At 48.9% G+C, this 17,600-nt stretch overlaps 1 protein-coding gene across 2 annotated transcripts in view; it reads right to left on the reverse strand.

Annotated features, from left to right (window-relative positions):
• Window positions 1-448: 448 nt before the first annotated feature.
• The window catches only part of RGS6 (regulator of G protein signaling 6), a 283,258-nt gene continuing 266,106 nt past the window's right edge, over window positions 449-17,600 (reverse strand). For both annotated transcript variants that reach the window (XM_040560601.1, XM_040560603.1), the window contains one exon: window positions 449-11,060. In XM_040560601.1, the coding sequence (XP_040416535.1) occupies window positions 11,010-11,060 (51 nt within the window). In that variant the 3' untranslated portion in view covers window positions 449-11,009. The remainder of the gene's footprint in view (window positions 11,061-17,600) is intronic.

The raw sequence follows: 17,600 nt of genomic DNA on the forward strand, positions 1-17,600 counted from the left end.
ATTACAGATTGCTTATTTCTAGTAGCCTTAAGATACAATTATTATCTGTCTGAATGAAAAACCACCTGGGTGGCAAAGCTAGAATACAGGCCTCCTGGTTTTGCCCAAACAAGGAAACTACAGCAACGGCCATGGAAGTTTTAGCTCCATAAATACTGCAAGCACCCACCCTGTGTCTAAGGCATGGTGAATGACACCACAGGTTTTTTCAGCAAACAAAAACCCAATGATTTAGCTTTGGCTGTGTTCACACCTCTTTTCTTTCCAGGAATATTCTGAGTTAGTTAGAATTTGACTTAGAGAAATGTTTATAGAAACAGTCAAATTAAAACAAATCTTAGAGGAAGGCTGAACATACCCCACTATAACACTTTTATCCATGTTTTTGGGTGGCAGACACCATACCAGGTGACCTGCATGTCCAAGCAAAGCTAAACAAAGCTCCTTGAATTTCAACTATCCAATGCCAGTAGTAACTGCTTTGCAAATGAGCTGCAGATCAAGAATTCCTCCAGGAATAAACTCTCTGGCAAGTAAATATTTGGCAAGTATCCTCAAATAGTGAATAAATCTTGGAGATACTGCAATCTACTTGCAGGCAACTTGTTAACACAAGAAGAGATGGAATTTGTCAAAGACATCTTTGCCCAGGAGCAACAGGCTTATGGGCTAATAGAAATTAATTTTCCATCTCTAACACTGGGCACTACTTCTGCCTGGTATCACAGGCCTTGACACTTTTTTGGCGTGTGATGTTGAAAATGGCCAGTCACAATTAATTCACTTCTACATTCACAGGTTACCCCGTGGGGGGGGGGGGGGGGGGGGGGGGGGGGGGGGGCGCGGCTAGAAATGCTTCCTGTTGGAGTGACTTTGCCACTCTGCCAGGCCTGCACAAGGCTTTGAAGCCTCCTGTAAAACCTCACAGCAGCCCAGGTGCAAGGTGAGACACCCTGTGCACGACCTCCAGACATGGTTGGGGCAGGGGAAGCTGCCTTCAGTGGTGGTAACCTCACCACCCCATGCTCAGCTTGCATTGCCAAGCCTTCGGCATTTTGTGGTGGTAAAAAGCCTGGTATGGACAATGGTACTGTAAGGAGGTGATGCTGTTCTGCTCCCTCTGCAGTACACCTTGTCAGTGGAGACCCTGCTGCCCAGGTGCTCCCAGGGTCTTCAATGGGAACAGGTGGATCATTTCCAGTGCTTTCCCACCCAAATGCTCAGCTGGGGTGGGTCACCAGGAGCAGGTGACAGCAATGTCTCATGCCTGGCAGTTGTGCTAGCATAGCACTGAGTGGAGAACCTGGATAAGAGCACCTGCAGGGGGTACTACAGGAAAAAATGCCTGACATATTTGCCTTATTTTACAAGAAACTTGCCCATAGAAGTAACTTTGGAAATATCTGCTTGTGCATATGCATGTGTTGACCAAGCATGGCAATACGGTGTTGTATAAAGCTTTCTCTAACATGACTGCAGGATGGCTGTATCACATGCAAACAAAGAAGCCCTGAGTACATTATGCAAGCCAGTCCTGTGGAAAAACAATTCCAGGAGTAATTTACGTGGCTTTAGCACATTTGTTTGGGACTATTTCAGAAAGACCTTCACTCACTGCAGCCAGGTACATTAGTTTCCATGAGGACAAGTGTACAGTGTATTGAGGGTGTCGTGCATGTCACATAGAATTATTTTTCTGAGCCTACAGATATTACAGTTTGGAGGTCTTTGACAATCTGCTCTTCCTGGTCCAGGCACAACTGCTGATTCCTCTTGCAGTACTGGACACGGCCCCTTTCAGACAGGACTCTGCTCTCCTTTTCATCTCATGCGACAGCATTGAAAATGTGCCCAACAGGAAAGCTGGAATGGGTTTGGCATTGACTCTGCCTTCCCTTGGCACTCTTGCTAGGGTACACTTGCAACTGAAATTCCAAATTTGGCAAGAAAAGGAGGAACCATTTTCCTGGCAGCCCTCCATAGGTACTGAAGAGTGTGGACTGGGGGAGGTAAGCCACAGAACAGATGGCAGTATAGGATGGAGGTAGGCAAAGTGGTCAAAGATGGCAATCCATAGATTTAGCAAAATGTGTTACACCACAACGTGTGACACATGGATGCAGTTTGCCATGGGGAACAAGCACAATGGTAGGGTGCTACCTCGCTTGCAGAAATGATGGGGTAACTGTGCCGTATGGATTAGCACAGCCCTTGTGTCCCACATTGTTATGTTTTTCTTTACTGATCTTTTCAACAAAGAGAAGGGCAGCAAAGTTGATAGCAATCTTTGAGAAACTGGCATATGAAAAGAGCTCTACTCGGATCTATAATCTGAGGTGCGGAAAAGACTGAAACGACAATAGCCCACAAGTACCTACCCTGACAGTCCACAAATATCTGCACCGTGTTGTGATGCAGGGTGGGAGTGGATGGTGGTGGAGGAAAAATAGGCTCAAGACAGTGCAAAAAATACATTACGGGAACTACTCGGGGAAAAAGATCTACAGTACTGAACACCTTTGCTATTTGTGGCCTACAGATGGCTCTCACTGTTTTTAAACTCACTCAGAGATGGCTTTTTATGTTTTAGATCAGAGGTTTGGGTTTTATCCTTGTAGTAAGAATTTTTCAAGTAAGGAAAATGTGTTCTTGAGGGCATCTTTTGAGGTCCCATCCCTGGAGATTTCAGAGGCACGGTACATAAAGCAACCTCGGTGAATATTCAGTAGAGAAAATCCTGCTGATTACACAGAGCAATGCAAGATTAGCTGCCAGGTCTTTTATTATCTATGACTCCATGACTATTGGTAGTGAAGGGAGTTCTTACACAAAAGCCTTTACTGGTTTTATTTATGCCAGGGCTGCTTCCAGGAAGGGGAAATCCATCATGTCACAAATGAATGCAAACACAGAGCTTTCTCTCTTGCCCTCTCTTCCCTTTTGGACTGTCCTGTCATCTGACATGGAGCCTGTGGTGCTCTGCATATGCTCTGCCACTTGATTTGCTTAAGACTCCCCAGAAACAAAGAAACACCAAGGGCAGGCTCAACTTAATATAGTAACACGGCTGTTTTCTGGGAACCGATGGCTTGGTTAGAAGAGAAAGTCGGGGAGGGAAGGGTAAGCTGGGCAGCAGGAAGCCAGCAGGAGGATGCTGGTCCGGCTCCCTTCACCTGCAGCCAGGGCACATCATTTCTGTGACCCATATGAGACCTCAAATTGCTGGCAGATGAATCAAAAGGTCACTTCCACACCACTACTACAGCGAAGCGAAATTACTGCTGCATTCATAACACCGAGGGTGAGAGAGAGAAAGCCCACATAACCAATGTCATTTTCAATTTGGTGCAGGTAGCTCTGGTGCTGCTCGTCCTGTCACGTCCATGCTCAGAAGCCTGTGGTTTGCTGGGCTGCTCTCCACGAAGCTCCCCCTGGGCTGTTCTCTCAAGTAAAGGACTGCAGAGGGCTGCTAAGCTCTGCACAGTGTTGGCTGTGAGTGCTGTGTTGCAGGGTGGGAGGCAAGGCACAGCAGGGAACTTCAGCATCACAGCAGAGTGGCTCAGTGTCCAGTGGTGTGTCGTCACGGAGGACAGGCGTTTGAGGCCGGGTAGCTCAGGGGAAGAGCCCTGCAGAAGCTCAGGAGTTTGGCCACAGGAAAGGGCCTGCAGTTTGCAGCTGGCCCACAGCAGATGATCTGTCATGCTGAACAAAGAGTTTTTTTGTTTGTTTGTTTGTTTCCTCCATGTGTTATCTGTGCCTGTGTATGAGCAGGGCTGGCTGAGGGGCATTTTTGTATGGGCAAGGCAAGTTTTTCCTAGGCTGCAGAAAGCTCTAGTTAGCTTGAATTAGCCAGCACATGCCCAAAACCTGTCTATGCCCCAGCATGGGGGATGTAACATCTGGTATCAGCCATCGACTGCTGCTGGCTGCACAAATGTGCAGCCACAGAAATGTCCCAGAGGTGGCAGAAGGGCAGTCCTGGAGGCAGGCAGCAGGCTTTGCCAAGGTGTTCGCAGTACCCATGCTCAGGACATGCCTGTCCTGCTGACAGGCCAGGCCGCCCTGTGGCTTTGAGACTGGGATGAAGAAGGGGTGAGTCCAAGCCCACGTATGCATCACCCTCCACCTGTTTTTTTAATTGCAGAGCAGGTACAGAGCTCAGCCAGCTCCAGTGGGGAAAGCTCAATCTGGCAGCGCCTTTAGGAGCCGCACAGACAAGCCTAAGAGAGGGCCAGAGAAAACAGGAGTGGAGAGGCAAAAAGGCAGCTGGGAGCCACAGGGGTTGAAGCAATCACCACAGGTGCTGGGGGGTGGCTCAGGAAGGGTTAAACAGCCCGACAGTGCCCTAAGCAGCACAGTGGCAGCAGCACCGCAGGCTCCTGCTCGCTCCCCGCCGTGGGCGCAGCTGCGGCCCCGCACCGGCCAGCTGGCTGCCCGCCCTGCCCAGAAGTGTCCAAAGTCTAAATCCTGAGCGGCTGCCATGCCTGCGTAAGGCCAAAAATACTCGGTGGCAGTGACACGTCCCCACTGTGCTGGGAGGTCATGCAAGGGGACGTGTTTTCCCACCTCCCCAGCCTGGGCTGTTTCGCCTGTAGCAGGGACCCACAGAGCCCGTCTGCCCTCTGGGAGCTCACCTTCCTGCACCCTCGTGCTCGTCCTGCAGCAGGCCTCGTCCCCACCACCCCATGGGACAGCCCCCGGGGGCCTGGCGCCAGCGAGCCTGCTGTGCTGGGCAAGGCCCTGTGGCCTGAACCTAGTGTCCAGGCCCAGATGCCTTCAGTCACACACAGCACGTGGGTCAGGGGCCCTTCAGAGATCTTTCCTTGTAGAGAAATGTCCCACAGTACCTCGTTTCTTCGTGTTTGGCCCCAAATGACCTCATAGTCGGGCATTTCAGAATCCCAAATGCTTTTAGGGGAAATGATGTGCCATGTAAAGCATCGTTTGAATTTTTTTATCTGCTGTGCCTTAACCCACGTGGCGTAAGGCTGACACTGAGTATGACAAGAATCAGACCCCAGCAGCACGGGGCTGTGAAGCTATGCGGCATGCAGGAACAGCCCGCATGCAGACGGATGTGAGACATCTTGACAAGGATCCAAAAGGGACCGATCACTCCTGATGTCCCAGCCCAGCCAAGGATTTCCTAGTGCAGCCGTGGAAGGAGCAGGCCAGGTCTCTGCCTCCCACTGTTTAGGGAAAGGACAGCATGGTTTAAGTCCCCAAAGACAAGAGATGGAAGTTCAGTGTCATGTCTCTGATAGGTAGCAATGGTCAGGGGTCAATGCTATTGCCCACAGAGAGTTATTTTCTGTCACATGAGTAGTTCCAGGGTATCTCTCTGGGCCTCCAGACAGGATGCACTGGCAAATCCAATGACATTGCTGTCAATCTTGTGTGGATGGCTTGGGCACATCTGACCATCTCCAACAGCATTAGACTCCTTTGCCTGCAACACATTTGAGCCCCGAGCCTGCAAGTTGTTCCCTAGATTCTGCCCACCAACTTCCTCCCTCCATGCAGGGTGAATTCGCGGCTTCCTACTGCAAATGAGAGAGGGCAGCCACGCTGACATTTGTGGCAATAGCCATAAATTCACGTTAAAAGTCTGTGAGTAATAGCACTGCTGTCTGAGGCAGCCTTTTCAAAAGCTTGTTTTCAAATGCTTAGCAGCAGGATTAGAAGGTTGCTGGCTCTTAGTGGTGAGCTTTGCAGATGTTAGGGGCTGGCAAAGCAAAATCTCTATCACATGAAAAAGTTGATCAGGTCTGACTCTCTCCTGCCGTGAGATTACTTTTCTCACTACAAAGCATTTCTCCTCACCAGTAAGTTCAAAGTACATATGGGCATGAAGATAGTGTATTGTTCGACAGCTCGCTGTTCTGCTGTGCAGCTGCCTCACTTGTTCTCAATCTCAGGTTATAAACAGTGCTGAGAAGCTGCAAAATTGCTCACAGCTTAAGCTATGAAATCATGATAACCCAGCCTATCTTACCCTACTGTGAGCTCTACTTTAATAATCCTACTTAATCATTAAACCACAATAAGAGCAAGCCAAGGAGTTGGAGGAAAAAGCCAAGGCAAGGCATATCAGAGCACCGCTCAAAATCTGAACTGAGCTCCGTCAGCTCTAGACAGAGGAAGCCCTATCAAGGGACAGCAAAGCTGTTGTGTGAGGGTTTGGAAAGATGTGCCACAAAATCTGTATCTGTTGGGACCGGCTGAAGGAGCCAGAGCCAGCTGTGAGCTGCTCCCACTATTCATAATTTGCAGTGGTGCCCTATTTACATCCCCTCCCCAGGAGACCAGCTTGTTATCTAGCACACACACTCCAGTCAGGCTTCACTGTTTGACATAGATGCTTTGGCTCAAACCTTATGCCTGATTATTATTGAGCATAGCAGTGGTTGCTGCTTTTTTTCCAGCACGCTTTACCCTTTTCTGAAGGATACAAAGACAGCACATGGACACACCTGCTCTTTGCCCACTGTGCTACATGTTGTCTTACGGCAGACTGATTTTTTCTAATTACATTTCACAGAGAGATGATGCTTAAAAAAAAAAAAAGGGAAAAGCAGGAAAGGCGATAAGAAATAAAACCTGCCTCAGTCACCCAGCTGGAGACACACGGAGAACAGGTCCCACGGGTGCATACGGGACTCACACTGATTCCAGCAGGATTATTCACGTGCGCGTGTGTGCATGACAGACAGAACAGATTTGGGCTTCATTGCTTTGACTTTTCCAGGATGCTCAATTTATTTGTGCATTTCAGGAAACAGGCCAGTACAGTTGGATGTCCTGTACCTGGGTTCCCCTTCCCCTGCCCCAAAACAGAAAGAGTCGTAGGCTGAAAGCACCACCCATGCCAGAAGATGACAGAGCCAAATCCTTCCCAAGGCAAAGGACCTACTGAAATTGCTGGGGGTGTCACCTAAGGACCAACTGAAGAACTTCGCCACCGTCTGTGACAATTTGGCTAAAGAGACAATGAGTTGGTTTTGTATTTTCAGACCAAAATGATAGACTGGATGGGGGAACTTTCTTGCCTCAGCTTCCTTGAAAGCAGGGACTGATAGGATCAGTATTGCCAAGATCGTTCCAGGATTTTGGTTACTCTGCAGAAAACAGACCCATTATTTGTGGTCCAAAACGGGGCACATTTTGCCTTCATTGTCTTTCTACCATGTCTTGTAGGATTTGACTGCAGCATGGAAGCATCCTGATAGAGCTGTACAGTGCATCATGTTGCTGTTACTGTAGTAACTTATTACTAGAACACCTCGTGTTATCTTTATTGCTGCAGTACCTGGTACAGATGTACCACAGTTTGTCCACACACGCTGATACTACAGCCTTATTCCCCAAACTAATTTACTGCAGCGCCCTGTTGTCTTATTGCTGCATTATCAAAATGCTACTTCACTGCAGTGGCCTGTGTTACCTTATTGCTACATTTATCCTGGTATTATGTCAGCTTACTGTGACTTTTTATGGCTGCCCTGCTACCATTTTATTACAGTACTCTATGGGATCTTAGCACTGAGTTCTACTGAGAGTATATTAATCCATTTGCCTTAGCCTCGTGCTGCACTGACTTGTCGAACCTTCCTTGTGCTCGTCCCGGTGCTGATCCACCACAGTAGCTATGAATGCTCTGGATACTCTATTATCCAAATAGCAGTGCTCAGCCATATTTCACAGCCATAGCCCTGCAAGCATGGGACGCCTGGTGGCTAGCTTTCACAGCATGAAGATTGTAAAAGCTTTCCAGTTCTGCCTTTCCTTGAAACAATGCCATTTAGAACACAAATAGAGGTGGAAAGCTGATTTCCTAACTCATCTTCTGGGTGATGAGGTAGTTGGAAGACATGGGATGCTTATAAAGCAGCAGGTTACTGCTTGCAGCACTCAGTGGGGGTACTAGTGAGTGTGCAAGAAAAGCATCACTTGCAATAAGCAATGTCATTAAAAAGCAGTAATTCAAGGATGCAGTTCATGTGGAAGTCATTATATGTTAGTATTGTCATATGTGAAGTAAAAGACAGGTGAAGAGCAGTTCATATGTGCTCCCATGAGGAGGCCTTGTCTACTCTCGTGATGTTTGTTTTAGAGAAATTTGGTCAGGAAACAAGGAGGGAAGCTTTCCTGTCTCCAGAGCATATTGAGCTCTGTCCGCTCGGCTCGCCATTGCAGAGCAGATTAGCTTACACGAGTGTGCATTTAGATGTCAAGCTGTTCAGCAGCCAGGCCCCCTGACGTACGCCCATATGCATGCTCTCTCTGCCCTAGAAGCTCCCTCCATGCTCTCAACTGTTCAAACACAGCCTGTTCCCTGCGGGCAAAACACTGCGGCAGCTGACACAACTGTCCTGCAGGAGCGGAGAAGGGAAAGGAGCTGGGTACTTTGCTTGCAGGGCAGCAGCACGTCTCTGGGTCAAAGCCTGGTGCTGCTGCTCCCTGCATGGGCTGGGACCCTGCTCCCATCTGTCCCGCTGCCATATGCAGCTTGCACAGCACAATGGGGCCGGCAGCCCTCAGCCCTGCCTGTGTGCAGGTGACCCTCTGCTCCCCAGCGCTGCTCCTCGCTGTGCACCAGTTTCGTGCTTTATGTGTACATCCTGCTTAGGATTGCTCTGCGGACTGCTTGGGGGTTCACAAGACAGACCTCCCATGAGAGGAACTAGGGGAGTGCCTTGGCCCAGAGTTGCTTGGGATGTGAGCAGTCGTTGGCCTACAGACCTCCAGCAATGTGTGGCAACGGTGGGCTTAGCACTGATAGCGCTATGATCAGCGGGCTCTGAGAAGAGCCAGCCTTTGACTGTTCTTCGGGATGACAAAAGGGGGCATGCATGAATGTGCTTGGATTGACAACAGGGCCTGTTGCACAAAGCCCTGCTATTGCCAGAGGGGAACCTGTGGCTGGGTGGTCAACAGAGAACAAACAGGTCCTGTCAGGACAGCTGAGTGACCATTTGGAGGGGACCAAATGTCCCCTTCAGAGGCAGGACACCACCTGAATGTACAGGCACATCCACGATGGTTCTGCAGTCCTGAAGCTCGCTTGTTTGCCGATGAATTAGGCCTGAAGACATCAGAGAACAGGCTGATTATGGGAATTAGGGAGTGTAAGAAACAAATATCATACTCAGTACTCTACTTTATAGTCATGCAGGTGTAGAGAGTCCTATGGACCTTAGGTAAAATTGTTAACAGGAGCTGTCTGGGAAAAATAATTGAGGTATCAAAATGAGAAATTTCATGGGTAAAGAGGGAAAGTCCTTTTACTGACAGAAACTATGCTGGCCTGATTTTGTGCATACATAGGCCTTGAATGTTAGGATAATACTTGCCTCAGAAGTGGATATTGTTGGTAGCCAGCTGTCTACTTAGCGAGATAGATAATTTTGCCTAGATAGGAATGCAGACTTGTAGCCATATAGCAATTTCTACCACCTGCACAAAAAGCCAGCTTGGCTTGGCATGAGTGAAGAAGACCAAGTGTCTATTTTCACATACACTTCAGATCTGAACGGCTTGTAAAATATAGGAGGTTTTGTGGCACTAAGTCAACTGAGTCTTGAAAATTTTGTATATAGGCAATATACTGTATATGAATGCAGTCCATTTTCCATATCTGCAGCTAGTATAATGTGGATTTTAGCATTAAACAAGTCACTTCAGTTCTGTGCTTATCCTGACCTCCAAAATCCCAATGTTTTGACACAAGCTATTGGGTCACCTCTTGCAGTTGTATTCATGGGCTCTACCTCAGATGGGAGCTCATTTCCTCGAGCGGTGTGAGTTTGCTCTTACAGCGGTGCTGCTCAGCTGGGTCAGTTACCTGAGGGTGGCAGCTCGGCTGGGGGTGCTGCTGCTGCTCAGGAGGGTTAGCTGGCACCCAGCGCCTGCCCAGTCACAAGCTGCTTCTGCCAAGCCCGTCTCCATCAGTTCTCTCCTTGCTGTGGACTGAATTTCGCTCTCGATTACACCTGCCCACAGCAGAGTTACCTTTCCCTGTATAAGCATGAACAGATTTTGGTTCTAATTAGAGCTGGATTTTCCTCTAAGTGGTTCAACTCTATGTACTTGCAGTAAAACTTGAACATCCATCATTGAATAAGTATGCAAAACCTTAAATAAATAGAAAACCAAATACAATATAAAACAACTCACTTTTAAATACCGCATGTGTGTGTTTGTGTGTTTGTGCATAAGAGCATTATACATCTAAAACATGACTCTGAACATCAGGCAGAGTCTGATCACACTTGCACTAAATGTACATGCAGAGCTATCCTGCCGATGTCAGAGGATTTGCACCAAAATCAGTCTGACGCAGTAGGGCAGATCCTCAGGTGGTGAAAGCCACTCATGCTCTCCTGCCTTCAGCTGAGGATCTGGCCATCGTCTTTGGACATGCTACATGCCATTGGAAGGACAGCAAGTGACGAACTTGAGTAGTGCCTTTCTTTCTTGTTATTTTAAAGGAGGAGAGACATAGAAAAGAAAAAACAAAGCTTAAGTCAATGAATCTGCAGGAGAAATGCATCTGATACTTCGTGGAAAGGAGAAGGAGCTTCCAGCAGATATTTTACTGGATCCAGATGGCCACAAGAAAGGGAGCAAATGGGATTGCGGTGGCACGTATTACAGCCATGTCTGTGCCAGGGAGAGAAGAGGTGAAGGAAAAACAGCGATCTCTCTCAGCTCTTCTTCCTCCAAGCTGCAGCTGGGTCTGTTTCCTTATATAATAAGACACTGTGCGCTTGTCTTGTTGCCTCCTGTGTGCAGCGGTGTGTGCTCCCCCAGAACCAAGAAGGCCCCCAAGTACCCATGCCGAGCTCAGTGTCCTTGCAAGGCTGTACAGGTAAGAAAGTGCCGATGTAAACGGTGACGAGCGGGCTCTCCCCCGGCGAGTTGCTCCCTGCTCCTGCTCGCGCTCTCCCCCGCAGCACCCTGCTCTCCCCGAAACGCTGCGGCTCTGGCAGGGCGGCTGTCGGCAGCTGTCAGGAGGACTGCATCAGGCCCGTCAGGCGCTTGCTCGCCAGAGACTTTCCCTGCAGGAAGGGACAGACAGACAGTCAGAAGAGACCTGGAGTGTAAGTGAAGCTGCCACCACAGGATGGGGGCTGTGAGATGGTCTGGCTGCAAGTGGGGGCATTTTGGGTACTGCATTTTTGCCCTTTGATTTGGCAAGGTGGGGTGCGGCTAGTGATGTGCTATCTGTCCTCAGTCACTGCTGGTCCACCCTGTCCACCCTCCCTGCCTTCCCCACGCTCTCCTCCGAGCCACCACGCAGGCACATGGCATCTCTAGGCGCTTTCCCCTGGCTGGTTGGGGTGAGAGACCAAGGGCCACGCAAGGAGAAGGTCACCTGCGTGCCTCAATTCCTGCACTGGCTGAGGCCACACAGACCCTGCAAGGAGGCCCCACAGCAGGTCTCCTCCATTCACACGCAGTAGGAAGGGAGTGCAGGGGACACTGATGGCTCTGCAACGGCAGCTCTGGCAATGTAAAGATGTTCCATGTACTGCACCAGGTGCTACACAGCTTTCCTCTTGAAAAATGCTGTTTTTCTCAGAAAATAAAAATTCCTGGTTCAAATAGACATCCAGGGAGTACCAGAGAGTTGTGGAATACCCAGCAGATCTAAAACAACTTGCATGTTACTCTGCGTAGCCAAGATTTCCTTTCAGAGAGTCTTGCTAATTGCTGTTTGAAAGAAAGATCCATGTAAAGAGCAAGACATTATGCAGTGAAAAGGAGCATGTGCAAAATGTAGGAAAATTTGAAATGTAAAATTTAGCAAGTAATCTGAAATAATCCTTATTTAAGACGTTAGCACTCTAAGAAAAAAGGACCCCTCCTGCTCCTGCCCCTTTAATTCAGGGCTACAGCGGGAGGATGCGGCTGCTCCCTGCAGAAGCCTGAAGTTGCTGCTCAGATGTGTGCCCTTTACCAAGCAATTTGCTTGGCTGCACAAACACACGCAGCCTGATCAGACAGCTTTCTGCTGTGAAAAACACTGCTGTCACACGGCCATCCCACCCGGGACAGGAGTGCCACTGCCACCGCCCTCCTGCCTGCCCAGCACTGCTAGGCCGAGGGCCGGCTCCCTCCCGGGCCCAGCTGCCCACACAGCACCGCCGCCATTTAAGGCAAGTCTGCTTTCTTTCACTATAAATCAAATTCCTGGTTATTCTTATTTTTGAATGTGCCCCTGGGAAGCTCGGCCTGGTGCAACCCCAGGAGGTGGCCAAGCCTTCTATGGGGCTTGGGAGCTGCGGCCACAGCTGCAGATAATGGCAGGCAGGTTTCTCCTGTTATCTTCCCCGAGGTGGGCGGTCTGGGGACAGGCCAGCTCCTGCTCATGGGTTTTCTGTGGCAAATGTTTCCCTCCACGGGCTCCACCTGCAGCCACACTGCAGATCCAAGGCCCAGCTCTGCAGCACATGTCCTGCAGCACCACCTCCCCGGTAGGACAGGTGGCGAGGGGATCAGCACATGTGGGTTGATGTGAAATTTGTGGCTACGAGTAGGAGCCATAAGTATATAAGGGGTATAAGTAGGTGTGAGGTTCAGCTTTGGTACCACAGAGGCCCCCAGCCACAGGCACGTTCACGGGTGGGGTTGTGAGCACCTGCAGGCTGGAGGTTGCTGGGATGCAGGCATTTGGTTTGGGAGTCTCTCCTCAAAGACATCCTCAGTATAAAAAAGAAAGAAAGAAACAAACAAAAACATTAAAAAATACATAAAAATAAAGAGGAACAGGAAAAAACTGCCCTTCATTAGGAGAGCTGGTATCTGTTTCCTGTTATTAAAATGAACAGCAAGGGAGTAAAATGTGTCTCAGGTGAAGATGCTGATGGGATCCACGTGCTGAGGTCAGTCAATGTAACTTGGTAGTCTTCGTAGAACTGCTGCTGATTTACACCAGCTGAGGGGCTAGCCCACGGTATTACAGATGTAAAAACAAACCCCTCTCCTGTGGCAAGCTTTTGGATGTCTGGAAAGAAGTGCACCTGCACAGGCAAAGCTGGCCTGTGTCCCCTCGGATGACAATGGTGAGACACGCCTGCATTTTGTGGCCGGAGGGTGTACCTGCAGCTCCGGTCCTGCCCGAGGCTTGTGCAGCTCAAATGCCCAGGTCAGGCAGGCAGAAGGCTGCTCCGGGAAGCTGGAGGCGGTCACATCAGTTCATAGCTGGGTGCAATATGTGCCAAAATATTTCAGAAGTCATTTTGGGTCTGATCCGACATTCGGTTGGGATTCCTTTGGTGAGATCATTGACGGAGAGAGGAAGTTTTGGATTATTATGATGTGAAAGTTTGGCCCAAAGACCTCACCTTTTCTTTAAAAAGGTTCGACCAGGATAAATGATTTTTTCCTTCCACGTGTCTTTGTTTAGCAGGAAGCCAGCTGCCGCCCCCACATTTCTACCTCTCCTTTCCACTGAATGAAAATGTCAACAACTCCTGCCTTATTTCCACAAGAAATTGTGTATAAGCTGTGCTGGCAGGGGATTTGGTAAGCACAGGATTTTAAGCTCGGCACACTACAGCACTTCTTGTACTCTGCCATAAGCATACACTGAGTAACCTAAGGCAGAATTAGAGTGGATGTAAAGAGAAAACTTTTCACAGAGGGTCTAAGCTTATGAGGAAATCCCCAGTCCTCCAGTTGCAAAATACTTGTCACTAGTAATTAGGGTTACAACAATTAAAAATCCAGGCTGTTGTCACTCAAACAGCATAGCACACACAGAAGGGCATATGTTGTAGGGCATGTGCTGTGTGTCCTGTTGGATTCAGGAACACTTTCTTTTCTCATCTTTTCCACTGTCACACAGCTTTCTGGCAGGGGTCACACACAGGTTCACCACGTCTTGGAGAACCTTTGGTTCTCTTTATGCAGCTCAATGAATTTTTCACCCCTGACCACTGGAAGCACAGGAGCCTCAGTTTTAGAGGCAGTGTAAAACCTGAATTTGGAGTAGCCTAAGGAAAATGTCAAGGAATTTTTAATAAATCTGAAATTTCCCCCTAGAATGTGGCCTCCAAGTTATGTAGCCCATCCTGCTGCTCAGCTATGTGTCAGGCTGGGGACCAGGTCCCTGCACCTGGGGACCAGCAGGGTTGTGAAGGGTAACCTGCAGGTTGCAGGTTGTGCACAGCACCTTCGATTGCTGAGCCTTTGATGAGCAGCTACTAAACTAAAATGTAAAACGCTATTAACAATTATTTGAACGAAACAGAATTCAGCGATTTAATATGAGCAAGAAGCCAAATAAGAGGAAACAAAAGTCTGGGATTTGACACAAAAAGGAGGCAGTACTCCTTTCAAACCTCCTGTAAGAGCCACCAGTTTCTATCTTGTTCTTTGCTTTTCTCTGCCAATGCCAGCACTTTGCACAGCTGGGAGAGAAGGCAAAGACTGTGATATATCTTTTTATTTATTTTTTTTAAATAATTTTAAATAGAAAGTTTAGTTTTGTCCCGTACCTGTGGTTTCACACAAGGGCCCAGAGTGCAACTCACGTGTCCAACATGCAGCCATTCAGCACCACCAGCATGCACTGGTCGGCACTCCCATGCACACCATGCACTTACCTGAGCCCCCAGCAGTGCTTGTCCCGCAGGGAGCTGTGGCTGCAGCTGCTTGGAGAGGAAGCACGTGGGATGCTTCTGGTGCTCCAGCACAGGCTCCCCTCTTGGCCACATCAACACAGACCAAAGCGCTGTCGTGCTTTTCCCCCCATGCTCCCCACCCACCAACTTAGGGCTTGCTAGGACTCCACTGCTTGCTTGCCACCCACTTCTGCCCTTGCTGCTGTCCCTTTCCCAGCCCATTGCCCAGCCAGAAGCATCTGCTCTATCCCCGTACCTCTGTAACAGCCCAGCAGAGGACTCACAGACCAGGGGCTGGTCTGTGTCTCCACTGGAGGTGAGCAAATCTTACTTCCATCAGCTTCATTTTTTTGTTTTGTTTTGTTTGTTTTCTTCGCATAGGGACAGACTGTTCAGATATTGTACCTTTTAGCTAATGTACTGCAAGAAATACGGTAGTGGGCAGGCAATGTCTTGCCACCAAACTTCTCTCCTGAAGAAAGATTTCCAGGGCCCTAGCCCTGCCAGCACTTTTTGTTTTTTCAATGTTAGAGTACACTGCAGATCTTGAGGAAATTTTATTTTTGTGTCATTTAAAAAAAAAATTTATTAGATTTTTTTTTTCATGAAAAGATACATGGCAAACATAAAATAAGTAACATAAATTAACAAAGTTAAATATGAGAGTTAAAAACATAAACAATAAAGGAAAATAACTTAGTTCAACACAAAATAAAGACACACAAGCTATGAACACATATCACGTAAATTAGCACACAACAAAACCTGGTGCACACCACCACCAATGCCATGCCAACACAAGACTGAGAACAAGGAGCTGCAAAGTGGCTGTGGAGGGCAAGCACAACAGCAACTGCTCCCTGCGTGCAGGATGCTGCCCCGTTCCCACCAGCACGGTCTCACCAGTTACCCCCAAAATTCCGCAGCGTGAGCCCTGCTGCTCTTGCGAGCCTTGGCTAGCAAGGTGCTTGAGCTGCCCTCCACTGCTGCTGAACAACCCCGGGTTAGGTTTCTACATCTGAGACCCCTTTTTGCTTTTTCACCTTATATCATGATGGGAGCAGATCAGTGCTTTTTTAGTCTGATTAAAACTGGTGTTATCCACACCCGTTTTATTGGGAATTTCCCATGCTTCCTGCGCAAGGCATCACACTTTGCTTTCAGAAACACTGGTGCACCACTGCACAGGAAACAAAGCAGGGATGTACGCGAGCCCAGTACTCACCCCTCCTAGAGCAGTGTCATGAGTGCTGGAGCGCTCCTCCACCTTCCCACAGCACCGGGAGGAAGATCCTCTTCTGCTGTAGGGGCAGTTTGGGCCCCTTGTGTCCAAGTATGTGTTAGAGCCCATTTTGGCATTAGTTCAAGCAGCCTTCGGACTGCTTCAACTTATCCCATGGTGGGATGGCCCTAAGAGACCACAAGGGCCGAGTCCTCACCACAGTGCTCCATCGGGCAGATAGCCCAGACCATGTCTCAGCAGAGAGCTGCCCTAGCAAGGGCAGCTTAGTGGTGCTTGAGAACCAGCCCTGTGATGTGCGCCATCCCTAGTTATCTTGCAGGGCCCTTCTAGATGTCAACACATCCCTTCTGTGGCCTCCTCCTTTCCCTATTACCAGCCCAGAACAGACCCCGTGCTGGGGACATCTGAGTACCCAAACTTCGGAGTCAGCTGCCCAGGCTTTGCTGGGGCAAACTCCTTACTGCTATGCAGTAATGGGTGGCTGTGGAGCTGGCTGCATTACAGCCCTTCCACCCCACAGCCACCAACCCCCAGCAGCACACTTGGTCTCGCACACCACGTGTTGGTGTTTCTAAATTTTTTTGAATATCTGTTCTTCAAAAAAGCCCTGCAAAATGGCAAAATTTTCTACCAAGCAGAAATTCCTTTTACCTGTTCCTAGTATTCAGCTGCTAAATCACTGCAGCTGGGATACAATGGTGTAGTAGGGTGTTTTTTTTCAAGCCACCTCAAAAAATACCCTCCCTGCACGTTGCTGGTCCAGCTCTCGGGCAGGGCGCGATTCTGTTTTTCTCCTTGTGTGCAAGGGACTCAGTTTATGTAACTCCCTTCAGTCGGACTGGGAACCAGATGTCTACATAACTTGCATGGTCAGAGGAAAATAGAAATACCGCTGAAGTATCAAACCCCTCTGGGATATCAGAACAAGCTTGGCTGAAATCACAGCGGGGTCTAAGCCCTTTCTCCCCCCAAAACCCTTGCTAAGGCCGTGATTCAGTATCTGCAGCTGGCAGCTAGAACTGTCTGGCATGGGGAAGGTACAGTTTTATCCTTTAGAATTTGCATGCAGCTGGAATAAAAGGCGGTAAATGCATAGTAAGTATATCCTGAACTCCACATAGTGCCTTTGGTCCAGAAGGATCCCAAAGACCATACACACAGGGATCACTCACCCACAGCAGGAGCACAGTGACCTCTGTGGCTAAGGCAGCTGCCGTTCTGCACCAGCAGCACTGCATAGCAGTGTTTTAAGAATGGGAAGTGAGGAGTAACTTATCCATGGGAAATGATGAACACTTATCTTTTCAAGACCTGCACACAGAACAGACGCGCGGCACGCATGCAGTACATGCAACCCACCGTTTCCTGATCCAAGAGCGTGCAGCATAACCCCACACAGCACATGCATCGTACAGGCAGGGCACTGCGCCGACACCAGGAAGAGACGTGATGCATTCCGGCATGCAGCAACAAGTCCTTGCGTGCTCTGTACACCCACGCCCACGGCCCTCCGCAGGCTTGGGTACTGGCTAGTCGCTGCACACAACAGACAGCAGGTTGTGAATGCAGACTGGATCCCCTCGTGCCTCAGGTACATGCTGGTGCTCTCCACTGCTATGTAACACAACTACCTTTTCCCAGTAAAAGCCAGTATTAGTTAATGACTGGAGCACTGGAGCAAGCAAATTTTCTTTTAGAGCAAAGTATCATCCAAAGATAAAAATAAC

Source organism: Cygnus olor, chromosome 5 (assembly GCF_009769625.2).
Source record: "Cygnus olor isolate bCygOlo1 chromosome 5, bCygOlo1.pri.v2, whole genome shotgun sequence".
NCBI lineage: Eukaryota > Metazoa > Chordata > Aves > Anseriformes > Anatidae > Cygnus > Cygnus olor.